The 20,233-nt window shown below is 41.2% G+C and overlaps 1 protein-coding gene across 5 annotated transcripts in view; it reads left to right on the forward strand.

Annotated features, from left to right (window-relative positions):
- MCC (MCC regulator of WNT signaling pathway) overlaps window positions 1-20,233 on the forward strand; it is a 207,861-nt gene that overhangs the window by 124,492 nt on the left and 63,136 nt on the right. For all 5 annotated transcript variants that reach the window (XR_014172954.1, XM_081930451.1, XM_081930449.1 and 2 more), the window contains 2 exons: window positions 6,227-6,340; window positions 14,643-14,785. Coding sequence is in view for 4 of the 5 variants with exons in the window: in XM_081930451.1 (XP_081786577.1) it covers window positions 6,227-6,340; window positions 14,643-14,785 (257 nt within the window). In the remaining variant the exon portion in view is untranslated. The remainder of the gene's footprint in view (window positions 1-6,226; window positions 6,341-14,642; window positions 14,786-20,233) is intronic.

Raw genomic sequence — 20,233 nt, forward strand, 5'->3', positions numbered from 1 at the left:
TGCGCGTTTGCAGCGTTAGAGACTTTCTGCATTGATTGATCATTCCTGCACTTCAAGAATTTAGGTGCGTTTCAAAATGTCTTGTAAGATGCATGCTGATCAAGTATCTTAGACTTGGGTTCAAATGATTCCTTCTACATCTTCTATATAGCTATTCTAACGCATATACGTGGAACGAATCCGATGGTAGCTACTTTAGTTCGTTCAGCTACAGGGGGCGAGCTGTATCTTGAATCTGTTGGTGTTTCTACCTTTTTATCCTAGATTCTCACAAAGGTAACAGTTTAGTGAAGTCCTCTGCTCCCCCCCCCCTTCCCGGAAATCACCAGCAATGTAATGATGCCTTTTAAAAGCAATTCTTGCTTTTTCTCAGATGGATGCTTAAAAGGGCCAATTGGTTGCAGCATTCCAGGTTCATGCTTTTAGGAATCAAACAGCAAGACTGTCTTGGGGAATTCTGAGTTGTCAAGTCACTAATTCTAGAAGATGGCTTACCCTTTAGGTTTCCCATTCCCATCTTGTCGGTGTATTTGCTGAAATGGACTTTGATTACATTCATTTCATCACTTGTGTCATAAAAATGTGTCTTTGTGTAATATTAGCTTTAAAAAAAAGGTACAAAATTGAGAGAGAGAAAGTGTCTGAGCAAACTATTAATGTATAGATCAATCACTTTAAAGAAATGTGTCTCTTTGCAATAGAGCCATCATTTGGGGTGGGGGGAAGGTCGACTGCTGAAATTGAAACTGAGCACAGACACCAGAAACATCATGACGCCTTTGTGGAACAGTAGTAGAAGCACAGGTTTTCCTCTACATTTTCAGAGCTGATACCTGTCTTACTGTCACTAAAGAACAAAGTCCTGATAGATCGAATCTCAAAAGGAATGGTATTATCCGAACAAGGATCTGGTGCTTTCTGTTATTCTCTCTCCCCCCCCCCAAAAGAAAAGACCAATTTGCAAAAGTAGTCATGGAGTGATACTATTCATTATGCACTTAGCAGCAGCTGTGAAAAAGGCAAATTCCTTGTTAGGAATCACCATGATAGGGATTAAGCTGACAATATCATAATGACTCTCTGGCTCATCCGTATTTGAAATGCTGTGTACAATTCTAGCCATACCTGGCTAAGAATATCATAGAGGTAGGAGGAGCAACTTCTCTACAAAGAAAGGTTACAAAATTTGGAGCTTTTTAGTTTAGAAGAAAGAGGAACATGACAGAGTTGTAATAAAATTATGCACTGTGTGCCAAAAGAGGAGATAGCGAACCCTTTTATAATACTGGAACTCATGAGTTATCCAATGAAGTTGAATGGTGCTGTTTGCAGGATAGGGGAAGAAGCAGCATTTCTTCACACAGCACTTAGTTACCGGTAAATTAAGGAATTCACTACCAGAAGATTCCACCAATTTTGACCGCTTGTGGGCATTGATATATCTTGTTAACTGTATATATTAGTAGTCAACATAGACTAGACCAGTTCCTGTTTAAAAATGCAAAGAAGTCTGGCAATAAAAAACACCCAGGAATATTACTTCCAAAGTTAGCTCAGGTCAGGGGTAGGCAGCCTAAGGCCCATGGGCCGGATGCGGCCCAATCACCTTCTCAATCCAGCCCACGGACGGTCCGGGAATCAGTGTGTTTTTTACATGAGTAGAATGTGTCCTTTTATTTAAAATGCATCTCTGGGTTATTTGTGGGGTATAGGAATTTGTTCATATTTTTTTAAAAAATATATAGTCCGGCCCACCACATGCATGGTCTGAGGGACGGTGGATCCAGCCCACAGCTGAAAAAGGTTGCTCACCCCTGGTTCAGGTAGATGGATGGTGAGCTGACAGGATAGCAAATGATAACAAAATTTAATTGCCTGTTATTTGCTTTCTCATGGTAAAACCTGATTGAAGAAATGAAATTCTGCTTTAGGATAAAGATTCCACAGAGTATTTTTCTTTTAAACTGAAATAATAATATATTAAATGCTGGTTTTGAAATCTGTTGCAGCATTTGATGAAATGGAATGTAGACTATGGAAACTCAGGCTCTTCAAATAAGCTAGTCTTTAAGGTGTGCAACAAAAAAACTTTAAAATGAATAGCCATGGACTAACATTGAAGGTTATTCTGTCATTAACAATTACCACCACTGCTAAAAGACCCTCTGGCTAATAAAGACATGCTGCTGTAGAAATCTGTGGCGCTTACAGTATTTTTGCTCTTTCTGCTTGACTGCCTTGCATTTAGTCTTGTGAAATACTAACGCATTGAAACTTTACAGGGGTTCTGAGATCAGTTGAGCAATTCTGTGAGGCTGACATACAAGCTAAGCAACTTGTGTGTATAGAGGATTGTGTGTGTCCTTTGCGAGTCTAAGTCAAATGCACACTTTTGCCATTTGTAATTACTATGCTTTTGATCTCTATATATAGGTACTATGCTAACCGACTTTGTGGTCCTGTTTTTACTGTGGTTGCCCTATATTTCTTAGACTTTATTTTAAAGTTGAGGGAAGACGTCATCTCAACAAAATATTTCAGATGCCATTATTTCCCAGGCTGACTGACTGCTTCAGTCCTACCTTGCTTCTGCGATATTTGAAGTTACCCAACAAATTCTATCATGAAATCCAATTTTGAACAATGCAGCAATACGGGTCTTTTAGGACATCCACTTTGCCTGCAGAAAATGTAACTCAGATTTGTGAATCCCCCCCCTCCCCGTCTTGAAATCAAAACTGACCTTTTCACAATGCTGGTTAAGCCCACAGAAATGTTGCCAAATGTGCTACTACTTCTGCTAACTTTCTATGCAACACAGTAATTTCAGTGTTTTTGCTACCACATACATTGAAATTGGTATTCAGGTCGCTGGTTGGTTTTGTCATTAAATTCAATTCAAACAGATAATGGTTTTTAAAAAATGCAAGTATCATCATTCACCATGACTTAGAAGCTGTGTGGCATGGGAGATTTGCAAGATATATTTATCTTAGAAACCAGTAGCTTGACAGCTAAACAAAACATGCCCTTGTTATACTATTCAGTAAATGTTGTTTCCTGAGAGAAAATGGTTTTAGATTTAGTTCATGAATACAAAGAGAAGAATTGGATTATTTTATATTTTCCTCTTTGTATTTCCTTTGTCATTCTTGTAGAAACATAGCTATAAGTAATATATGGTGGTGTTGGTTGTGATGCCAGATCTGAGTTGTACATATTCCAGGGCATAGGAGCACAGGTTATTCTTATTCTTCTGCCCCACAGTTAAAAAGTTCATGTTTCTTCCGGGAGACACAGTACTTTGTGTTATATTTTGTTAGAACCTCTGCCAATGGACAGGTAAGACTGACACATCGGTCAAATCTGGGCCATTTATATAGTTAGAGTCAGATTCAGAAGCAGCATGCAGTGAGTAAATGGGAACTGAGTGCCTACAGAGACTATGCAGACTATGTGAACAGGCAGAATGGATAAATAATATCAGATGAGACAGGTAGATCTGATGGGGGAAAAAATCTTACGAGTAGCAGAGCCTTTATGTGGTAATAAACTGGATTAGAGGTATACAAGACTACTAGCTAGTCCAAACCAATCCAAATAACTTTATTGTACTAGCCATTGGCTGTGACAAATCTGAATAAAAAAATGAATACAAGCAAAAGAGGTGTCACACCACAAATAATCGTCTTTATTTAGATCTCTGTGTCTCCCTTACACTGATATGTTGTTCAAGGTCTCCTTTCTAATCGTTTTGGCTGCCAGAGCAAAAAGGGAGACTTTATTAGTGTTTACATCTGCCAGGGAGAGACATTTTTCCTGTATGGACAGTAAGGTGAGACACCACCTCCTAAGTCCAATGCATAGTGGGCAATATAGTAAATAGCGCAAGATGGCTTTCACCTGCGGTTGCCCACATATGCAGAGCCTGTCTTCATATGGTACCCTGTTAAATCGTCCATCTAGGATGGCGGAGGGCATAGCTTGAAAACGCAGCTCATTAAAAGCTAATTGTAGCAGCTTCATGCAAGTCATGCAACCTGTAGTTAAGTTTTATTACTAGCTAGCCAGAGAGAGCTCTTCTGTGTCTGACGGGACACAATTCCCCTCAGATAAAACATGTATGTCCTCTGTTTGGGAGCTTTTGGATTGAGGTATCTATTTTTACATGTGGACAGTATCAGTAGAGTCCGTACTTGTTGGCATCCATCTGTTTCGGAAGAGACGGTAGAGGAGTGCTCCTTGGGGGTCAAGCCAAACCGTTGGAAAATCGTAGAGACCGATATGGGAGAGACATGTTTTGGTGCAGCTGGGGCAGTTTAAGGCATCCAGTTGTGCTCCTCCCAGCCATCATTTCTCCTCTGGTCACGGCTGTGGATTCACAACCTGACTGTCTCCAGGGGCTACTGTCATCTGCAAGGGATTCCCACGCCGTGGGGTTTATCTTTGTAATGCAGAGTTGGTATGCCAATGGGCCTGGTAGCTGAAGCCAGCTCCCCATAGAACACATCCTTCAGAATCCAGCCATCTTCCGTTCTGTGGATAGGTCCAAGCCAGTGTAAACGTCTCTGAGACAGAACTAAACATGCTGGGAATGTGGGCTCTAGTATAAGAGTCTGTACTAGAGATATAAAATTCCTGGCAATTTTGAAGCTGTGGAGGGAAATGTGTGTTTCCCTCGAGTTTTTATATCTGTAAACTGACCAAAGTTGCAAGTTTATAGCTAAAACTCTGTGCTATGACTAATATTATTTTTCTCTATGATAGTATTTTGGTTCATTCATATAATCCTCACGTGCACCCAAATACCAAATATTTTAAGGATGGAAAGAATATGTTAAGTCTTATAAATGGTAATTGTGGTTGACCAAGCCAAAGCTGATGGCCATGTCTGGTTGATGGTCCGGTCAAGCTGGTGTGACGTGAGCAAGGCTTTTGCTCTTGAGTCTGCATGGAGTGTTGTGCAAATGCTTGCAGCTAGCAAAATAATATACTGAAGGATAGAATAGGCATTTCATATCCTAACAGAATGCTGAAAAGTCAGAATTAATTTGAAATAAACTCAGAAAAAGGCCAGAGTTTATATGCTTCGGACAGAACCTTTAAAAAATAGGAAGTGATGTGTATGTTAGGTTCAGATTAAGAGAGCATTGGGTATTCAAGCTAAATGGATAAGGGTTAAGATTATGGCTTTGTTCCATGTTTTGTGGAGAACTGCTTTATCCAGACATTTATATACCGTATTTTTTGCACCATAACACTCACTTTTTTCCTCCTAGAAAGTAAGGGGAAATGTCTGTGCGTGTTATGGAGCGAATGCCTGCGGGTGGCGGGGGGGATCTGCTGCAGTCTTCAGCAGAGGATCCATGGTTCGCCTTCCTTCCCTCCTCCGTGGTTACAAAGCATGGATCCACATGGATCCTCAGGATTTTTGCATTGGGCTACTCCAAACTCAATGTCAGATCACATGTCTGTGGCCACAGCATGAACCACAAAAATCATATATCCACTATTTCGTTTAGAATATTTTTTTTCTTGTTTTCCTCCTCTAAAAACTACGTGCGTGTTATGGTCTGGTGCGTGTTATAGAGCGAAAAATACGGTATATGTATTTTTCATACCATTTAAGTAGCACTCTTAGCATGCAACCAAAAATAATAATTCAAGGGTACTCTGAGGTGACTATTCAATTTTCACAAGCACAAGAGATTGAAAGATTCTTACATAAGAAGAGGGTTTAAAAGGGGGAGAGAGAAAGTGGAAGATAAGTGAGTTAGAACAGTCTGATATGGTTAGCTCTAGTTGTGTCAGCTGAAGATGAGGTTTTGAAGAAGAATTCTTCAGACAACAGACTGCTGGGAGACCTAAATGGCATAAAAGTGATCCAAAGTATATGAAGTCTTCGGTAACGTAGAATTCTGCATTTAAAGTCACACTAAAAGTGTAATGCACTGGAACTTCCAATTATATTAGACTCCATTGCATTTAAGTTTTTTATGGTGTATGTTCTGATAAGCAAATGTATTCAGCAGTAAAGCTGGAAATGTCCCAAATGAAAGCATATAATAGCTTGTCCTACTTTTTGATTTACAAATTCTGAAGTGTGAAACATCACACCCTGCTTCAGACACTTGTATCACCAATACTGCTCCAGAATACATATAAGGAAGTGGTGCATTTTGTAGATTACGTTTAATTTTAGCTGCACTTTGTTTTTGTGTTACAGCTCCACTTAGCAGCACTGGCATCTCTGAAAGGAGACATAGTGGAACTTAACAAACGCCTACAGCAAACCGAACGAGAAAGGGATTCGTTGGAAAAGAAATTGGCAAAGGCACAGGTAAGTGATTGTTCAGCCGCTGAAATGGTATTTGCTCTCAAGGCTTCAAACAATTTAATCGGTAAAAAGATAAAAGGCACTGTTGTAAGATAGCTGTCAAATAAGTGAGGCTTTAACAGTCAAACAGTGAAAATTGGTAGTTTGTTTGAGGCTGTTCAGTGGGTAAAAGGAACACCTCTCTGGATGTCCAGATAGAGGCTGTGGCCTGGAATAACTCTGCTCACCTTAGGCTCCTGTGCCACCAGCACCCATTCCTGAAAAGACCCAGAAACATGCGCCTTACTTACATTAGAGGAATGCACTCTGCATGGACTACTTTTGAAAAGTCTTCAGATATTTCAGTTGGCCCAGAATGCATAACAAGCTCATGGAATCATATTACCCCCCCTAATATGCAAGGGTTGCCAACTGGTTGCCAACCTGTTTCTGGGCACAATCTTAATGTTGATTATCATTAAAGCCCTAAATGGCTTGGTTGCAGGATACTCAAGGAGCTGGTCTCCTCCTGTATCTTCCTGCTGCTCCCAAAGATCTATTGGAGAGGGCCTTCTTCTGTGTCCATCATAGACTGAGTCACTGTTGGCTGGGACAAGAGATGGGCTTTCTCATTGACCATGACCAAGTTGAGAAGTACGTTACTCTATGAGATTCATTTGGTCCCATCTTACTGTTTTCCAACAACTGGTTAAAGCTTTCCTGTTCTCCCCACCCTTTTTTTCTCTAGGCAGAATATCTTGTTGTGGTGCACACTCATTTCTGAATGTTTTTCAACTCTCTTATTTAATTCATTGTGTTTTTATTTGTTGTAAGCCATCCTAACTGATGCAAATGCATTTGAAGAACAGGGTATACGTTTTCTAAATAAATATGAATGGCATGAAGTTCCACTCAGGAGCAGTTAAACAAACATTTATTTTGCTGACATACAGTCTAGTTTGAGAGAAAAGAAAGACAGTGGATATGATTCCCACTAGCACAATGGGGCTTTTTCACCTCTCCCTTCACCTCCTCTCAATCTGCTTCAGAAGGTCAGGAGAACCCCCAGAAAAACATGTTGTGGAGGCGAGAGGGGAGTTTGCTCCCTCAGCACAAGTATTTCTGCTTGTCCATAGTCCTACAGTGAATACCACCCAATGTTTTTGTTCTGACTCAAGCATTGTATGTACGGTATACTTCCTGTAGATGTGGTCCACCACTTTTTACATCAGTGAAAAGAGCACAATTTAGTGCAAAGGGATGTGTGTCGTGAGCAAAAAAACAACCCAGTAAACAATTCAAGATATTTGTCTCACATTAGCAACACTGATTTTTATTTGTTGTGCATCGTTGGTTTGCAGACTTGAAGAGGAATGCAGGGTTAAATTATCTGTCATAGGATTTGCTAGCCCTTTTGTACTGCTTTTTAACCAGGCTTCATTTGCATCATAATAAAGCACTCATTCCAAGCCATTACTGGATTTTAATTTGCTGGCAAGGGCTGGTTTCTTAATTTCCATTGTTACATTTTTAGGTCCAGCTTGGGCACCCAAAAAATAAAATAAACATCAGCTATGGGGGAATAACTTCTTGAAGACTTGCTTGACCCACTCAAGATTCTCGCTTCTCATTTTACAAGAGAGTCTGCCTAGATAATTTGTTACACACTTTGCTGGAAAGGGTTTCACACATGAAAAGGGTTTCACATGAAGTGTGTAACAAATTATCTAGGTAATTTCTCTTGTAAAAGGTGGGGATGAGCTGATACCCTTTAAAAACAACACTCATATTAAAATAAAGTTAGAGTACTTCAGTAGTGTGCTGGCAGCAGGACCCGGGCAGAGGTCAGTCTTCTCATTCATGCTAAACCATGGTTTGTCCCAGGGTTATGTGCAACCTTTGTCAATTTCTGAAACAGCTTATAAAAAGCCAGCCAAGGAGGCATTTGCTAACAGAGCAGCCCATTCGCAGCAAGGAAAAAATAAAATTATCACTTCTGGATCAGGCTGAACAGGAATTACTACAACACCAGAGCTGAGTATGGAACAAATTTAACAGCAGTTCAGTTTTATGAATTTCAAGTAGTTTTGAGTTGTAATATGGTCAGAATTCACAAATTTGCTTCCTGTATGTGACAACACTTGTGCCCATTACACAATAGCACCAACCTCTTTACAAAATGGAATTTAGGAGCTTATAAGCAATGGAAGCTACAGTATCAAGTGAGCAAACATGTCAAGATCATCAAATTGCCAAATAATAGACATCTGGGAATCCCATGCTAATGGAGTGTTGCTTGTTCCTCACAGCTCTGCTGGAAAAGTTAGGCAATGCATAATCAAAAAGAGCATTCATTAACCTCCAAAGGACTGTTTTGCCAGGAAGCATTACACAACTGGAGATTTTTGGAGATACGCAATTCTCCCAGAAAAGAAACAGCAACTAGACATGTTGTGGCTATGCATACTGTGATGATATAGAAGGTGTATGATGTTGCACTTTTATCCTAAGGCAGGGTTTCCCAAACTTGTGTCTCTAGCTGTTTCTGGACTATAACTTCATCATCACTAGCTAGCAAGACCAGTGGTCAGGGATGATGAGATCAGCTGGTGACACAAGTTTCAGAAACAGTGTCCTAAGGTATTGTTGCAATAGCTAGTTTCGTGTATTGGAACAATAGGTCCAGGAATGTAATATTGGGAAATAACTGCCCAGGAACATCACTGCTGTGACACAAGAGTGAGGAAATAGCTTGGAGTGATTATACAGCTGACCTAGGTTCTTGACATATTGTTTTGGTTTGGTGCTAGTTTTGCTTTGAAATGCTCTCTTTGTCAGACCCAACATCTACATATCAGGTTTCTTAATCATTCTCATCTGCCCACTGATATATTTGAACAGTACGTCGTCTGTACTATCAAGAGAAAAACTGTGCCTCAGTGAGGCTTTGGGGGGTCCCTCGGTCAAAAATGACGAAAGTGCAAGCTTTAAGATAACAACAATGAATTAACTGTTAGCGTCCCAAATCTTCTTTCTTGGCTTAAAATGCAATGAAAGCTGTAGAAACTATTGGGTGGCTTTCTAGATACAGCTGAATCGTGTAATGACTTGCACCGTCCTGACCTGCCATGGATCTCTCATCGCTCAAAGATTTGATTTCGGCTTTATGCAGCTGTCTCAGTCTGTGGAGCAAATGCTACCACAGCTCTGGGGGTTAAGGTTAGGCCTTCTAGTTCAGTACAATAATACAGCTGCATTGTTGCATAGAATGCATTGCAACTTTAAGAGTATTAAAAGACAATACAGTCCTGCTGTTGTACCAATATCCCAGGCCTGGTGTCTTTTTCTTACCCTATATTTTGCTTTGTCTTTTTGTTAGCTCTTGAGATTTTCCAAGTACCTTTCCTTCATTGTGAGCACCTCTTATCCCTATCCCAGAAACTAAAGTTTATTCATGTCTTTCATGCCTGGAATTAATTTTTATTCTACCCTGTTCCAAGCAAGGGCTCTACATTTGCAAGAATTCATTGATTCTCATCAACATAGCCTTTCCTTCCTCATATTGTTAACTGCAACACATTGACCACTGAAACAAAGACCTGGGACTTTTGAAATGGTAAAATTGTAAATCACCTATAATTACTGTGTGAAAGTGTAATGGTAGAAGGATGATCAGATATTTAAAGAGAAATCCATGGAAGAGTGTAATTATAAACATGTAAGGTGGCCATAATTTTGGAAATGGCTCTAACATGAAGAGGAAGGTGCTAGGCTAAAATAACCAAACTTTCCATCTTTTCTGGAACTGCTGCTGCTTATGATAGTTAAATCTTCCATTTAAAAAGTTCATCTACAAAAAAAACACTACAGAAAAGCAGTTGACCATACAGTAGTTTCAATTGTGGCTTGGTGCCCCAAATGAATTCAGTATCTCTGTGGTAATCTTGTAAATCAGAGTTCTGTGTGCTTATATATGAAAGATTATTTGGAAAAAGGATGTTAGCGCATTGCAGACAGTGGTGGATAATATTGGAGATATACTCCAATATACTGGTGTATTGCTCAGGTTTATGTTTTTGGACTGGAACAATCTAGTTTTTCGTTTATTCAGTTGGGCAGTTCCACTTTAAACAAATTAGACAACCATGAAGAGTGGGAAAATGTGTTGTAGAATTTAGCATTAGTCTGCTTTGTACTGCAAGACTGAAAGTAGCAGCAAACTGCAAGAGCGGCAAAGCCTCATTCATTTATGATTGCCATATGAAACAAAAATATTGCTACTAATTATATTAGAGTGAGAGGAGGACATCAGTTTATAGACAAGCATATTGGAAAACAGGTCTTTGTTTGTTTATCATTGGATCCACATGTGTTTTTAAATACTTCAGTGATATTAAAATATTTTGTCATTTTTTTAAAAGAGCCTGCATGTGTGTGCGTGTAAATACCCATGATACCATGCATCATTTATAACAGTGAAAACGACAGAGAAGCCCGATAGAGATTTCTTGCATGCATGATAGGAATGCAGAAAGAAAGAAAGAAAGAAAGAAAGAAAGAAAGAAAGAAAGAAAGAAAGAAAGAAACGAAACCCAGGGAGATGTTTTTGTACAAATAAACAATTTGATTTGATATCATATTCCCATAGAACCATTGCTCAATTTGGTCAGGTTTACTAAGAATCATGTAAGGAGTTAACATATGGAGTTGGAAGGTATATGTTAGCAGTGGCAAACATTTTAATTGCCACTAAATAGAGAATGCCCAATATAAAACAAACAAGGTTAATAAATGCTGATATTTAGCTTCAGTGGTCAAACTTACAGAAATCGTACATTTGCAAGAAGACCGACAAAAAGGAGGAAAAGGTGAACAATTTGAGTGCTTCAAGTGACCAGCTTATTTACTCATTTCCAGAATTTGCTGACTCATCTGTTGCTAAGTAGAAATACAGTGGTACCCCCGGTTGCGGACGGGATCTGTTCCAGAGGTCTGGTAGGATCCCAAGGTTCCCGCAACTTGAGGTACGCTTCTTCGCATGCGTGAGGGGGCAAAACCCGGTCAAATACTTCTGGGTTTGCTGCACGTGCATCCTGTAGTTTACGTAACCAGAGGGTGATATAAACAGAGATTCGACTGTACCTTGAAAACGATTGAAAATACTATGAAAAACAGAGAGGAGGAGGGAGTAGAAAGAGAATGCTTCGTGACACAGCAGTGATGTTGCAGGCCAAGAGAAGTGGACTGACTGCGAAAAGGAAGAGTATAAAAAGTAAAGAAAATGTGACTGTGAACTGAGGCCCCAGGCGACCTCAGTAGAACGAGTATCAGCACTGCTGACAAAATTTTATGGAAGAACTAGGATTTGAAACCAAGAAAAAAGCCCTTGTGGCTTTGCCTTCCCCAACCTGCCCGGACGCTGAGGTCCAGCGCCGAAGGCCTTCTGCCGGTTCCCTCCCTGTGAGAAGCAAAGCTACAGGGAAGCAAGCAGAGGGCCTTCTTGGTAGTGGCACCCACCCTGTGGAACACCCTCCCATCCATCAGATGTCAAAGAGATAAACAACTACCTGACATTTAGAAGACATCTGAAGGCAGCCCGGTTCAAGGAAGTTTTTAATGTGTGACATTTTAATGTATTTTTAATCTTTGTTGGAAGCTGCCCAGAGTGGCTGGGGAGACCCAGCCAAATGGGCAGGGAGAAATAATAAATTATTATTATTATTATTACCTGGTACCAGATGTTTTGAACTGCAGCTTCTCTCAGCCCCAGCCAGCACAGCCAGTTTGGGGAAGGCTGATATGGAAGGTTTTACACCATGCACACTCTGTAGAATATAGAGGTTGAAAACCAGACTGGGCAGGTTAAAAACTTCCTAATATGAAAGCGTGTATCATACAGCTAAATCTTAAAGAGGTTATGTTGGTGGCTCCCAATATCAAAAAATATTGCCATCTTGACAGATTTACGTTCCTAGGAATTGCAGACTGCTCATTCATGCTGGGATATTGAACAAAATTAGGTTTCTATATCACTGAGGGCCTGGATTATGATGAACAAAACAGACAGAGCAAGGTGCATCATACGCTTAATTGGGTAAAAGAGTCTATAACAAATTTGGGATAAAAATAGGAAAGTGTTGGCTCCATATTATCCTGTGTAACATTGCATAATGTCAAGACTTTATTATATCCTGGATAGTTACTAAGAAGAGAGACAAAAGAAAAAGAAGGAAGAAAAAGATCTGATAAGATGCAAGGATTACCGTATTTTTCACCCTATAGGACGCACTTTTTCCCCTCCAAAAATGAAGGGGAAATGTGTATGCGTCCTATGGGGCGAATGCAGGCTTTCGCTGAAGCCTGGAGAGCAAGAGGAGTCAGCAGCCTGCAGCCCGAAACCCGGGGAGCGCAGCGGGGCTCCCAAGGCTTGCGGACAGCAAGCTCCGGGAGCGATGGCGAGGTTAAGTGCAACCTCGCCATCGCTCCCGAACCCGTTCTGGGGGCTGGGGTTGGGGGGAGCTCGGGCTTCCCCCGTCCCCAGCCCCACAAGCCCCGGACCCGTTCTTGGGGCTTGGGTTGGGGGAAGCTCGGGCTTCCCCCAGCCCCGCAAGCTCCGGGAGCGATGGCGAGGTTGCGCAACCTCGCCTTCGCTCCCAGACCCCCAGCCCCGAGGCAAAAAACGAAGCCAGGACAGCGAGCGGCATTCATCTCGCTCGCTGTCATGGCTTCTTTGCTCTTTGGGGCTCGGGGGGGGAATAAATTTTTTCTTTATTCCCCCCCCCCCAAAAAAAATAAGTTCGCCCTATGGGCCAGTGCGCCCTATAGGGCGAAAAATACGATAGTTGGATGGTTATTGCAGGCAGGAGAAGACAGCAAGATGTTTTCTTAATACAGTGGTACCTCGGGTTAAGTACTTAATTCGTTCCGGAGGTCCGTTCTTAAGCTGAAACTGTTCTTAACCTGAAGCACCACTTTAGCTAATGGGGCCTCCCGCTGCTGCTGCGCCCCCGGAGCATGATTTCTGTTCTCATCCTGAAGCAAAGTTCTTAACCCGAGGTACTATTTCTGGGTTAGCGGAGTCTGTAACCTGAAGCGTATGTAACCTGAAGCGTATGTAACCCGAGGTACCACTGTAACATATTGCAAGAAAAACTGATGAAGGAACAAGCACAACAGGATCAAGCCCATTTTGAACTAGATCCAAATGCTAGAGGACTGTGAGCCCCTTTTTAAAGGGTCCATGGGAGCAGGGGTATATACATTTATCTTCCATGCCTCCTCCTCCTCCTCCTCCTCCTCTTCAAAGATTTGGTGCCATCTTTTGTTCTTGTACGGCAGTGTTCATTGTATGTGTCTGTCATCAGATAAGGTTTATTTTGAAAAATGTTGGCTGTCCATTGGTTTGAGAGAGACCAGGATAGCTACTGTGGCTAAAGTCCATTAGCACCAGTCTGTATATCTTCAGTCAAAATAACCAATGGCCATCTCTTCAGCGCACCACTTTGAGAGATGAAATCTGGTAGAGTTCTTATTTATTGACAGAAAGTAACACACTGACATGTCTGAAATATTATTTCAGATCGAAGACAAAGGATGTCTGAAACTTGCAGCTTGCTAGGCCTGAGATCGGGTTCATGGGCGCCAGAGAGTAATTTGGCACAGTAATGTGCATCATGACATGTTTTCTTTGTGTAAGCTAAATGAGAGAAGTCAAACATGACATTAAAAGGGATTCACAGCATATTATAAAGACAGTTTTACTGTTGAATTTACAGAAAATCACATTCTGAACTGAACACTATTTGAAGATGTCAGTCTTTACCCACTGTCTCATTTACTGCTGCCTCTTCAGCCAACTCTTCTGCTTCCTACTCAGACTGGCAACAACCAAAGGACACAATCCATACAAAAAGCAGCGTTGCCTATAGCTTATAATCTCATATTCACACCTCCCTTTGAGAAACTATAAATTAAGATCTATTCTTTATAATTTCCTATTCAAAACTTATATTTATATTTCCTAAGTGTGGGATTGTGAGAGACTGCAGGTGGATATATACACAGGAAAAACACACACACACTATAAATAAGTCAGAAATTAGATCGTTATAACAAAATAAAATCGCTATGGAAAATCGCGTTTTAAAATTTCCTGCTCTCTGGCGCCATCTGGTGCTGCATGTTTATAGCGCATTCAAATCACTGTTCCTTTACTAATGTAGCTGAGTCCTACGTGAAGCATTTTATTGCATCCTATTTCCATATAGTTCCCCATTATGTCCATGCTGTTCCTCTGAATGTCTTTATTCTGCTGCTGTTGTTTTAGTGTGAACAGTCCCACCTCATGAGAGAGCACGAAGATGTGCAAGAGCGGACGACGCTTCGCTACGAAGAACGGATCACGGAGCTCCACAGCATTATCGCAGAACTAAATAAGAAAATTGATCGACTTCAAGGAACTACTATAAGGTAGAGTGGTCCCTTATCAACTGTGTCAGCCTAACACCAGCATAAAGCTACCTCTTGCCCTTCGATAAATATTTGCTCCCATCTAATCATATTGGACGTGGGTGGCACTGTGGGTTAAACCACAGAGCTTAGGACTTGCCGATCAGAAGGTCGGCGGTTCGAATCCCCGTGACGGGATGGATGAGCTGCCGTTGCTCGGCCCCTGCTCCTGCCAACCTAGCAGTTTGAAAGCACGTCAAAGTGCAAGTAGATAAATAGGTACCGCTCCGGCGGGAAGGTAAACGGTGGTTCCGTGTGCTGCTCTGGTTTGCCAGAAGTGGCTTAGTCATGCTGGCCACATGACCTGGAAGCTGTACGCCGGCTCCCTTGGCCAATAAAGCGAGATGAGCGCCGCAACCCCAGAGTCGGTCACGACTGAACCTAATGGTTAGGGGTCCCTTTACCTTTACCTTAATCATATTAGGTTGCATATACACACACGCATACATGTGTGTACGCGCATACCCACACACACACACAGATGGATAGATAGATAGATAGATAGATTAGATAGATGATAGATGATAGATAGATAGATAGATAGATAGATAGATAGATAGATAGATAGATGATAGATAGATAACGCATGCATGTACCTGCTTACAAACTTCCTTGTTTTATATCCCTTAATCCTTACAGTTGTATGCTGCTGCTTCCCCAGACACTTGCCCAGTCAAAGAATTGTAGAATTGGAATCATCTAGTACAACCTCCTGCAATGCAGGAACCTATTGCCCAATGTGGGGCTGAAACCCACAGCCATGAGTCTCACGCTTTATTGACTGAGCTATCCATCCAGTAATACTTCTCTCCCCTGAGCCAGATATACACTATGCCGCCCAAAGTAAATAGATCTGCAGCCAAAAGACCCCTAGTCCTCCCTTTTGAGATACACCAGTGGGCCACAAACCATTACTGTGGAAACTAAACTTTGCATTTTGTTGGTTGTATATGTGAAACTTCTAAAGTGGCTTTTGTTTTTCTTTACACAATTTGTAAAGAAAATTTCATTGAAAGGTCTATGGGGAAATGACAATGGTGATGGTGGTTGGAGCATAAATGTAGGACCCAGTTGGTGATCAGGTTCAGATTTTGTCGGATTCTTTATGGGAATGACGCTGAGTTTCTTCTATGTCTCTTCAATGTGATGCTGTCTCTTTCAGATACATTTGGTATTTGTGAATGTCTGTTAGTACTCTCTACAAAGTTCATCTCTGGGAATACTAGCTATGGAATTCATCTATGAAATCTATCTAGAGCTGAAGGAATTTTGTTGCAAACATTAATCATATTGGCTGCTTTAGATCCTCACGCTTCTTCCTGAGTCGAATATATTCTTCCATTCGTGATCAGCTCTATGAAATTACCACAGAACGGTATTAGATCTTACAGTTGTAGCTTATGCTTTACTTCTGAAGTAACAGAAGATCTTGCACCTGAAAAAAAATCACATCTCAAGTCTGAAATAAGCAAAATGAGTTATCTGCAAAACCCTTAATTACTAATGAATTTGTAGGTGTCTCGCTTCAAGATAGCTCCTAATTGGCTCATGACACTTGCGTAATATCTCATATATATTTTCACTGCCCAGAAAGCATTATACTTTATTCATGCGCCATAGGAGAGGAATCTTAACGTTAGAAGATTGATTTCTTAGGAGAGATGAGAATGCTGCCCATTCAACGCCAAGTGTAGATCAGAAGTACGTGGAGAACTAGCCCCTGCCCTCACTTTGGTACAGGAAATAAAAATGGCAGCTGCTTATTTTTGAGTAGATGCGACAAAAATATTAGCATAAATATAATTCTAGCAAACCTTGTATTCACAGAGGACCTAACACCTGAGGATATCAAAGTGCTTTACCATCACTAATTAAAGCAGAGCAAATGTTGGAAACCAGCCAATGCCTAGATTGGGTTTTGAAGCCATGAGAGAATTACTTTGCACACACCCTGTCAACACCCCAGATTAATTCCTTAGCGAAGATAGCAATGGGGAAATGCCAGTGCCACTTGCCTAATTTCTTGCTCTAATATGCTAAACTGATGAAGAAAAACTTACATATTGCACTGTTTGTTTCCTTTTTCCAACCTTTACCTATCAGGGTAAGTCATTGCCGTAGTTTAAAGCAGGGTTTGGTAATTGTGATCTGATCAAAATGCCAGCAGAATACTCCAGAGGAACAGCCAACGAAGCTTTCCTGGCACCTAATGGTTAAGAGGGAGCTGTATGGCATAATATGGAAGTTGTTCACCTACGGCTAGGGACCACAAATGGTTGTCCAAACATATTTCAAGATATCTTTGTCACTGGTATATAGTATACACTGTAAGCCAACTCCTTTGCAGGGTTGACTCTGAATAAGACTGGTAAAGGTAAAGGTAAAGGGACCCCTGACCATTATGTCCAGTTGTGGCCGACTCTGGGGTTGCGGCGCTCATCTCGCTTTATTGGCCGAGGGAGCCGGTGTACAGCTTCCGGGTCATGTGGCCAGCATGACTAAGCCGCTTCTGGCGAACCAGAGCAGTGCACGGAAACGTCGTTTACCTTCCCGCCGGAGCATTACCTATTTATCTACTTGCACTTTGATGTGCTTTTGAACTGCTAGGTGGGCAGGAGCAGGGACCAAGCAACGGGAGCTCACCCCGTCGCAGGGATTCAAACCGCTGACCTTCTGATTGGCAAGTCCTAGGCTCTGTAGTTTAACCCACAGCGCCACCCGCGTCCCACGAATAAGACTGATACCCTAACTTTAAATCAAATTGTCAGGAAGGAACACAAAAAATATTTTTAAATGCAAAACACACACATAATTGCGTGTCAAAGCTCCAAGCCTCCCTCCTTAGAATAAAGACACAAGGACACAGAATTTTACATTAATGTTAATGGACAAAATTTAGGCCACAACTTTATTGGTTACAGAATGTGAGTGGTATTGGCTTAGGCATTGGCATCAACAGACTATATCTGGCTCCTGCCCGCCTTGCAGGAAGTCTGGAAGGTTAAACCACCAGTAGCGGGAGCCCCGCCGATATGGATCGACTTGAGCACCCCCTGGTTTTCTATTGGGGTCATGGCATGGCCCTAGCCCCACATCAGGCTTTAGACGAGATCCACACCCCTGGATTCCTTTAGCAGAATACCCTTGAGCACGGAGGGGCATGTGATGGCTGCACCTTCCCTTCCCCAAACATTGCTATTCCAATGCCTAACCACCAAACCTTACAAAGTTGTGACGATTGCTATGAGGTAGGTGAAGACCAAGTGGCTGGTGCCAATTTGCCAAGTGGAAAAAGTCCTACCGGGCCCTTCAACGGCAACCAACCGAAGTCCATAGCAAGGCCAATGATGCAACCTGAGCAGAGGGTGGGAGGGCGGGAAATCTGTGGCACGAGGCTGAAAAGGGACGATTCAGCATCGCACCATGGTTTAAATTGGCCCTGGCCATCGCCCCCCCAAGCCACCTGCTTGGCTAACTGGCATTGCCGTGCCTCCCCAGCATAAGGGAAGGCCCCCCACGCTGAGGGGGGAGGCTTGGCGGCTCGCCCGCAATGCGTCCCCTCAAAGAGGTGGAGCCAATAAAGTAGAAAATGGCCAATATATGTAAGTTGCATTAAAATAATATACAAGGCAGAGGAAAGCAAAATATCATTCAGTTATTTTTGTGTTGTTTTTAAAACTACCTTTACCTGTTCTTTATGATGTTTACGAATCACCTTGACACACATGTAGAAGATGATTCATAAATCATTGAAATTAATTAAAAATTAAAATAATCTGTTTTGCCAACTCCATCGTTGGGAAGGCAAGGAGTCCTTTGTAAAAAAAATGAAATAAGCAATAAATAACCAGAGCAACAAAAATGTAATTGGCAAGCTCCTCTTCTCCTTCATGCATTTTTGTTTAATTCACATGCCAGGTTTGAAAGTTTGGCCTCAACCAAATATTGGTTTGCAATATTAATTATCACCAAGCTGCAGTGGGGAGGAGGAATTGTTTATATGGCTCATACTGCCTCATGTTTTGGATTTAAAACCTCTAGGCTAAAAAGAATAGCATCTGCTGAGATAAATAAGATACTTTTCCTACTCAGGAAATGAACTGAAGTTGTTCTCTACCTAAGTTTGCATTGTGAAAGTGATGTAACACATGTTGTGTTTAGTCTTTTTGGAAGAAATGGTCTTTTGGGAAGAATAGCAAATGAAGCTCACTAAAGCTTGTGTGTGTTAGCATTGTGTGTAAAGTTAGCATTGTGATAAGCCCATCCTCTTTACCACTCAGAGGTAATTCAGGTTTTAAAATGAAGAGCTAATTGCAGAGAGTCGACATAAATGAGCAAACAAATTAGCCTTCTGACCAAAAAAAGACAGCTCTTTGACTGCATGGTAATTGTTTTTTGTCAAAAGCTAATTATTGTTGGCTTGTGTTGTGCCTAATAATTAACTTATTCATAGAACATTAATCCACGTTTATAGGTCTTCATTATCTTGTACTTTAATTTGTGCTGTTTGGGGCTTGGTTTTCTTGCCTACTAGTAGCACATAGAACCTTCAAGTGCTGCTTTGATCCAATTTTAACTTAGCCTTTTGGTGTATTTTGAATGTTTGCTAGGCATCACGGACAAAAGGTGCCTCATGCTTCAGTATTCCTAAATAGTTTTAAAAGCTATACTTTCAATATGCCTGAGTTCACACTGAAGCAGGGCAATGTGAAGAGCAAATAGTCATATTTGTTTTCCTTTGACTTAATTCATTCTTCCCTTCTGTCTCCTAAAATCCATTGCAGCTGTTACTGCAACTGGAAAACTGAAATAAATGATTTCTGAGCATTGTAAAGTGGGAGGAGGGACTCATTGAAGCTCCTCTTCAGTGATTGGAAAAACCACTATGCGGTTCTTTTAATCATGGAGAATGACACAGTCTTCTGCAAGACTCCCCCCTCCTCATCCCCATTCAGTTTATTTACATAGGTAAACCACTAGCAATTATAGCTGCACAGAATCTTAGCAATAATGAGCACTTTTAAGCAACCATTAATTTAATTTAGAGCTTAAGACAACTTCCCCGGATACCCAAATGTTACTTGCACATGCCACATAGAGATGAGAAGGAATTTTGCAAAATGCCTTTTGCAAAGCCATGTATGTGTACACACACACACTTTCCCAACAATTTTAATGAGTGCTTTTACGCAGAACATTCCATTGGGTTGTTTACTTACTTGTTATATATGCTAGTTGTGCTACAAGTTTTTTCAGAGTAATTCTTAAACTACCATTCAAAGTGATTATGAGGATAAAATTACAGTACCTGACATCCTGGAAGGAAGGGTCAGGTATAATGATAGATAAGAGAGTGAAATAATATTCTAAAACAATCTAAATAACCATGCCACCTGTTTGGTAAGATGA

This window comes from Podarcis melisellensis, assembly GCF_964234715.1.
Source record: "Podarcis melisellensis genome assembly, chromosome: 11".
Taxonomy (NCBI): domain Eukaryota; kingdom Metazoa; phylum Chordata; class Lepidosauria; order Squamata; family Lacertidae; genus Podarcis; species Podarcis melisellensis.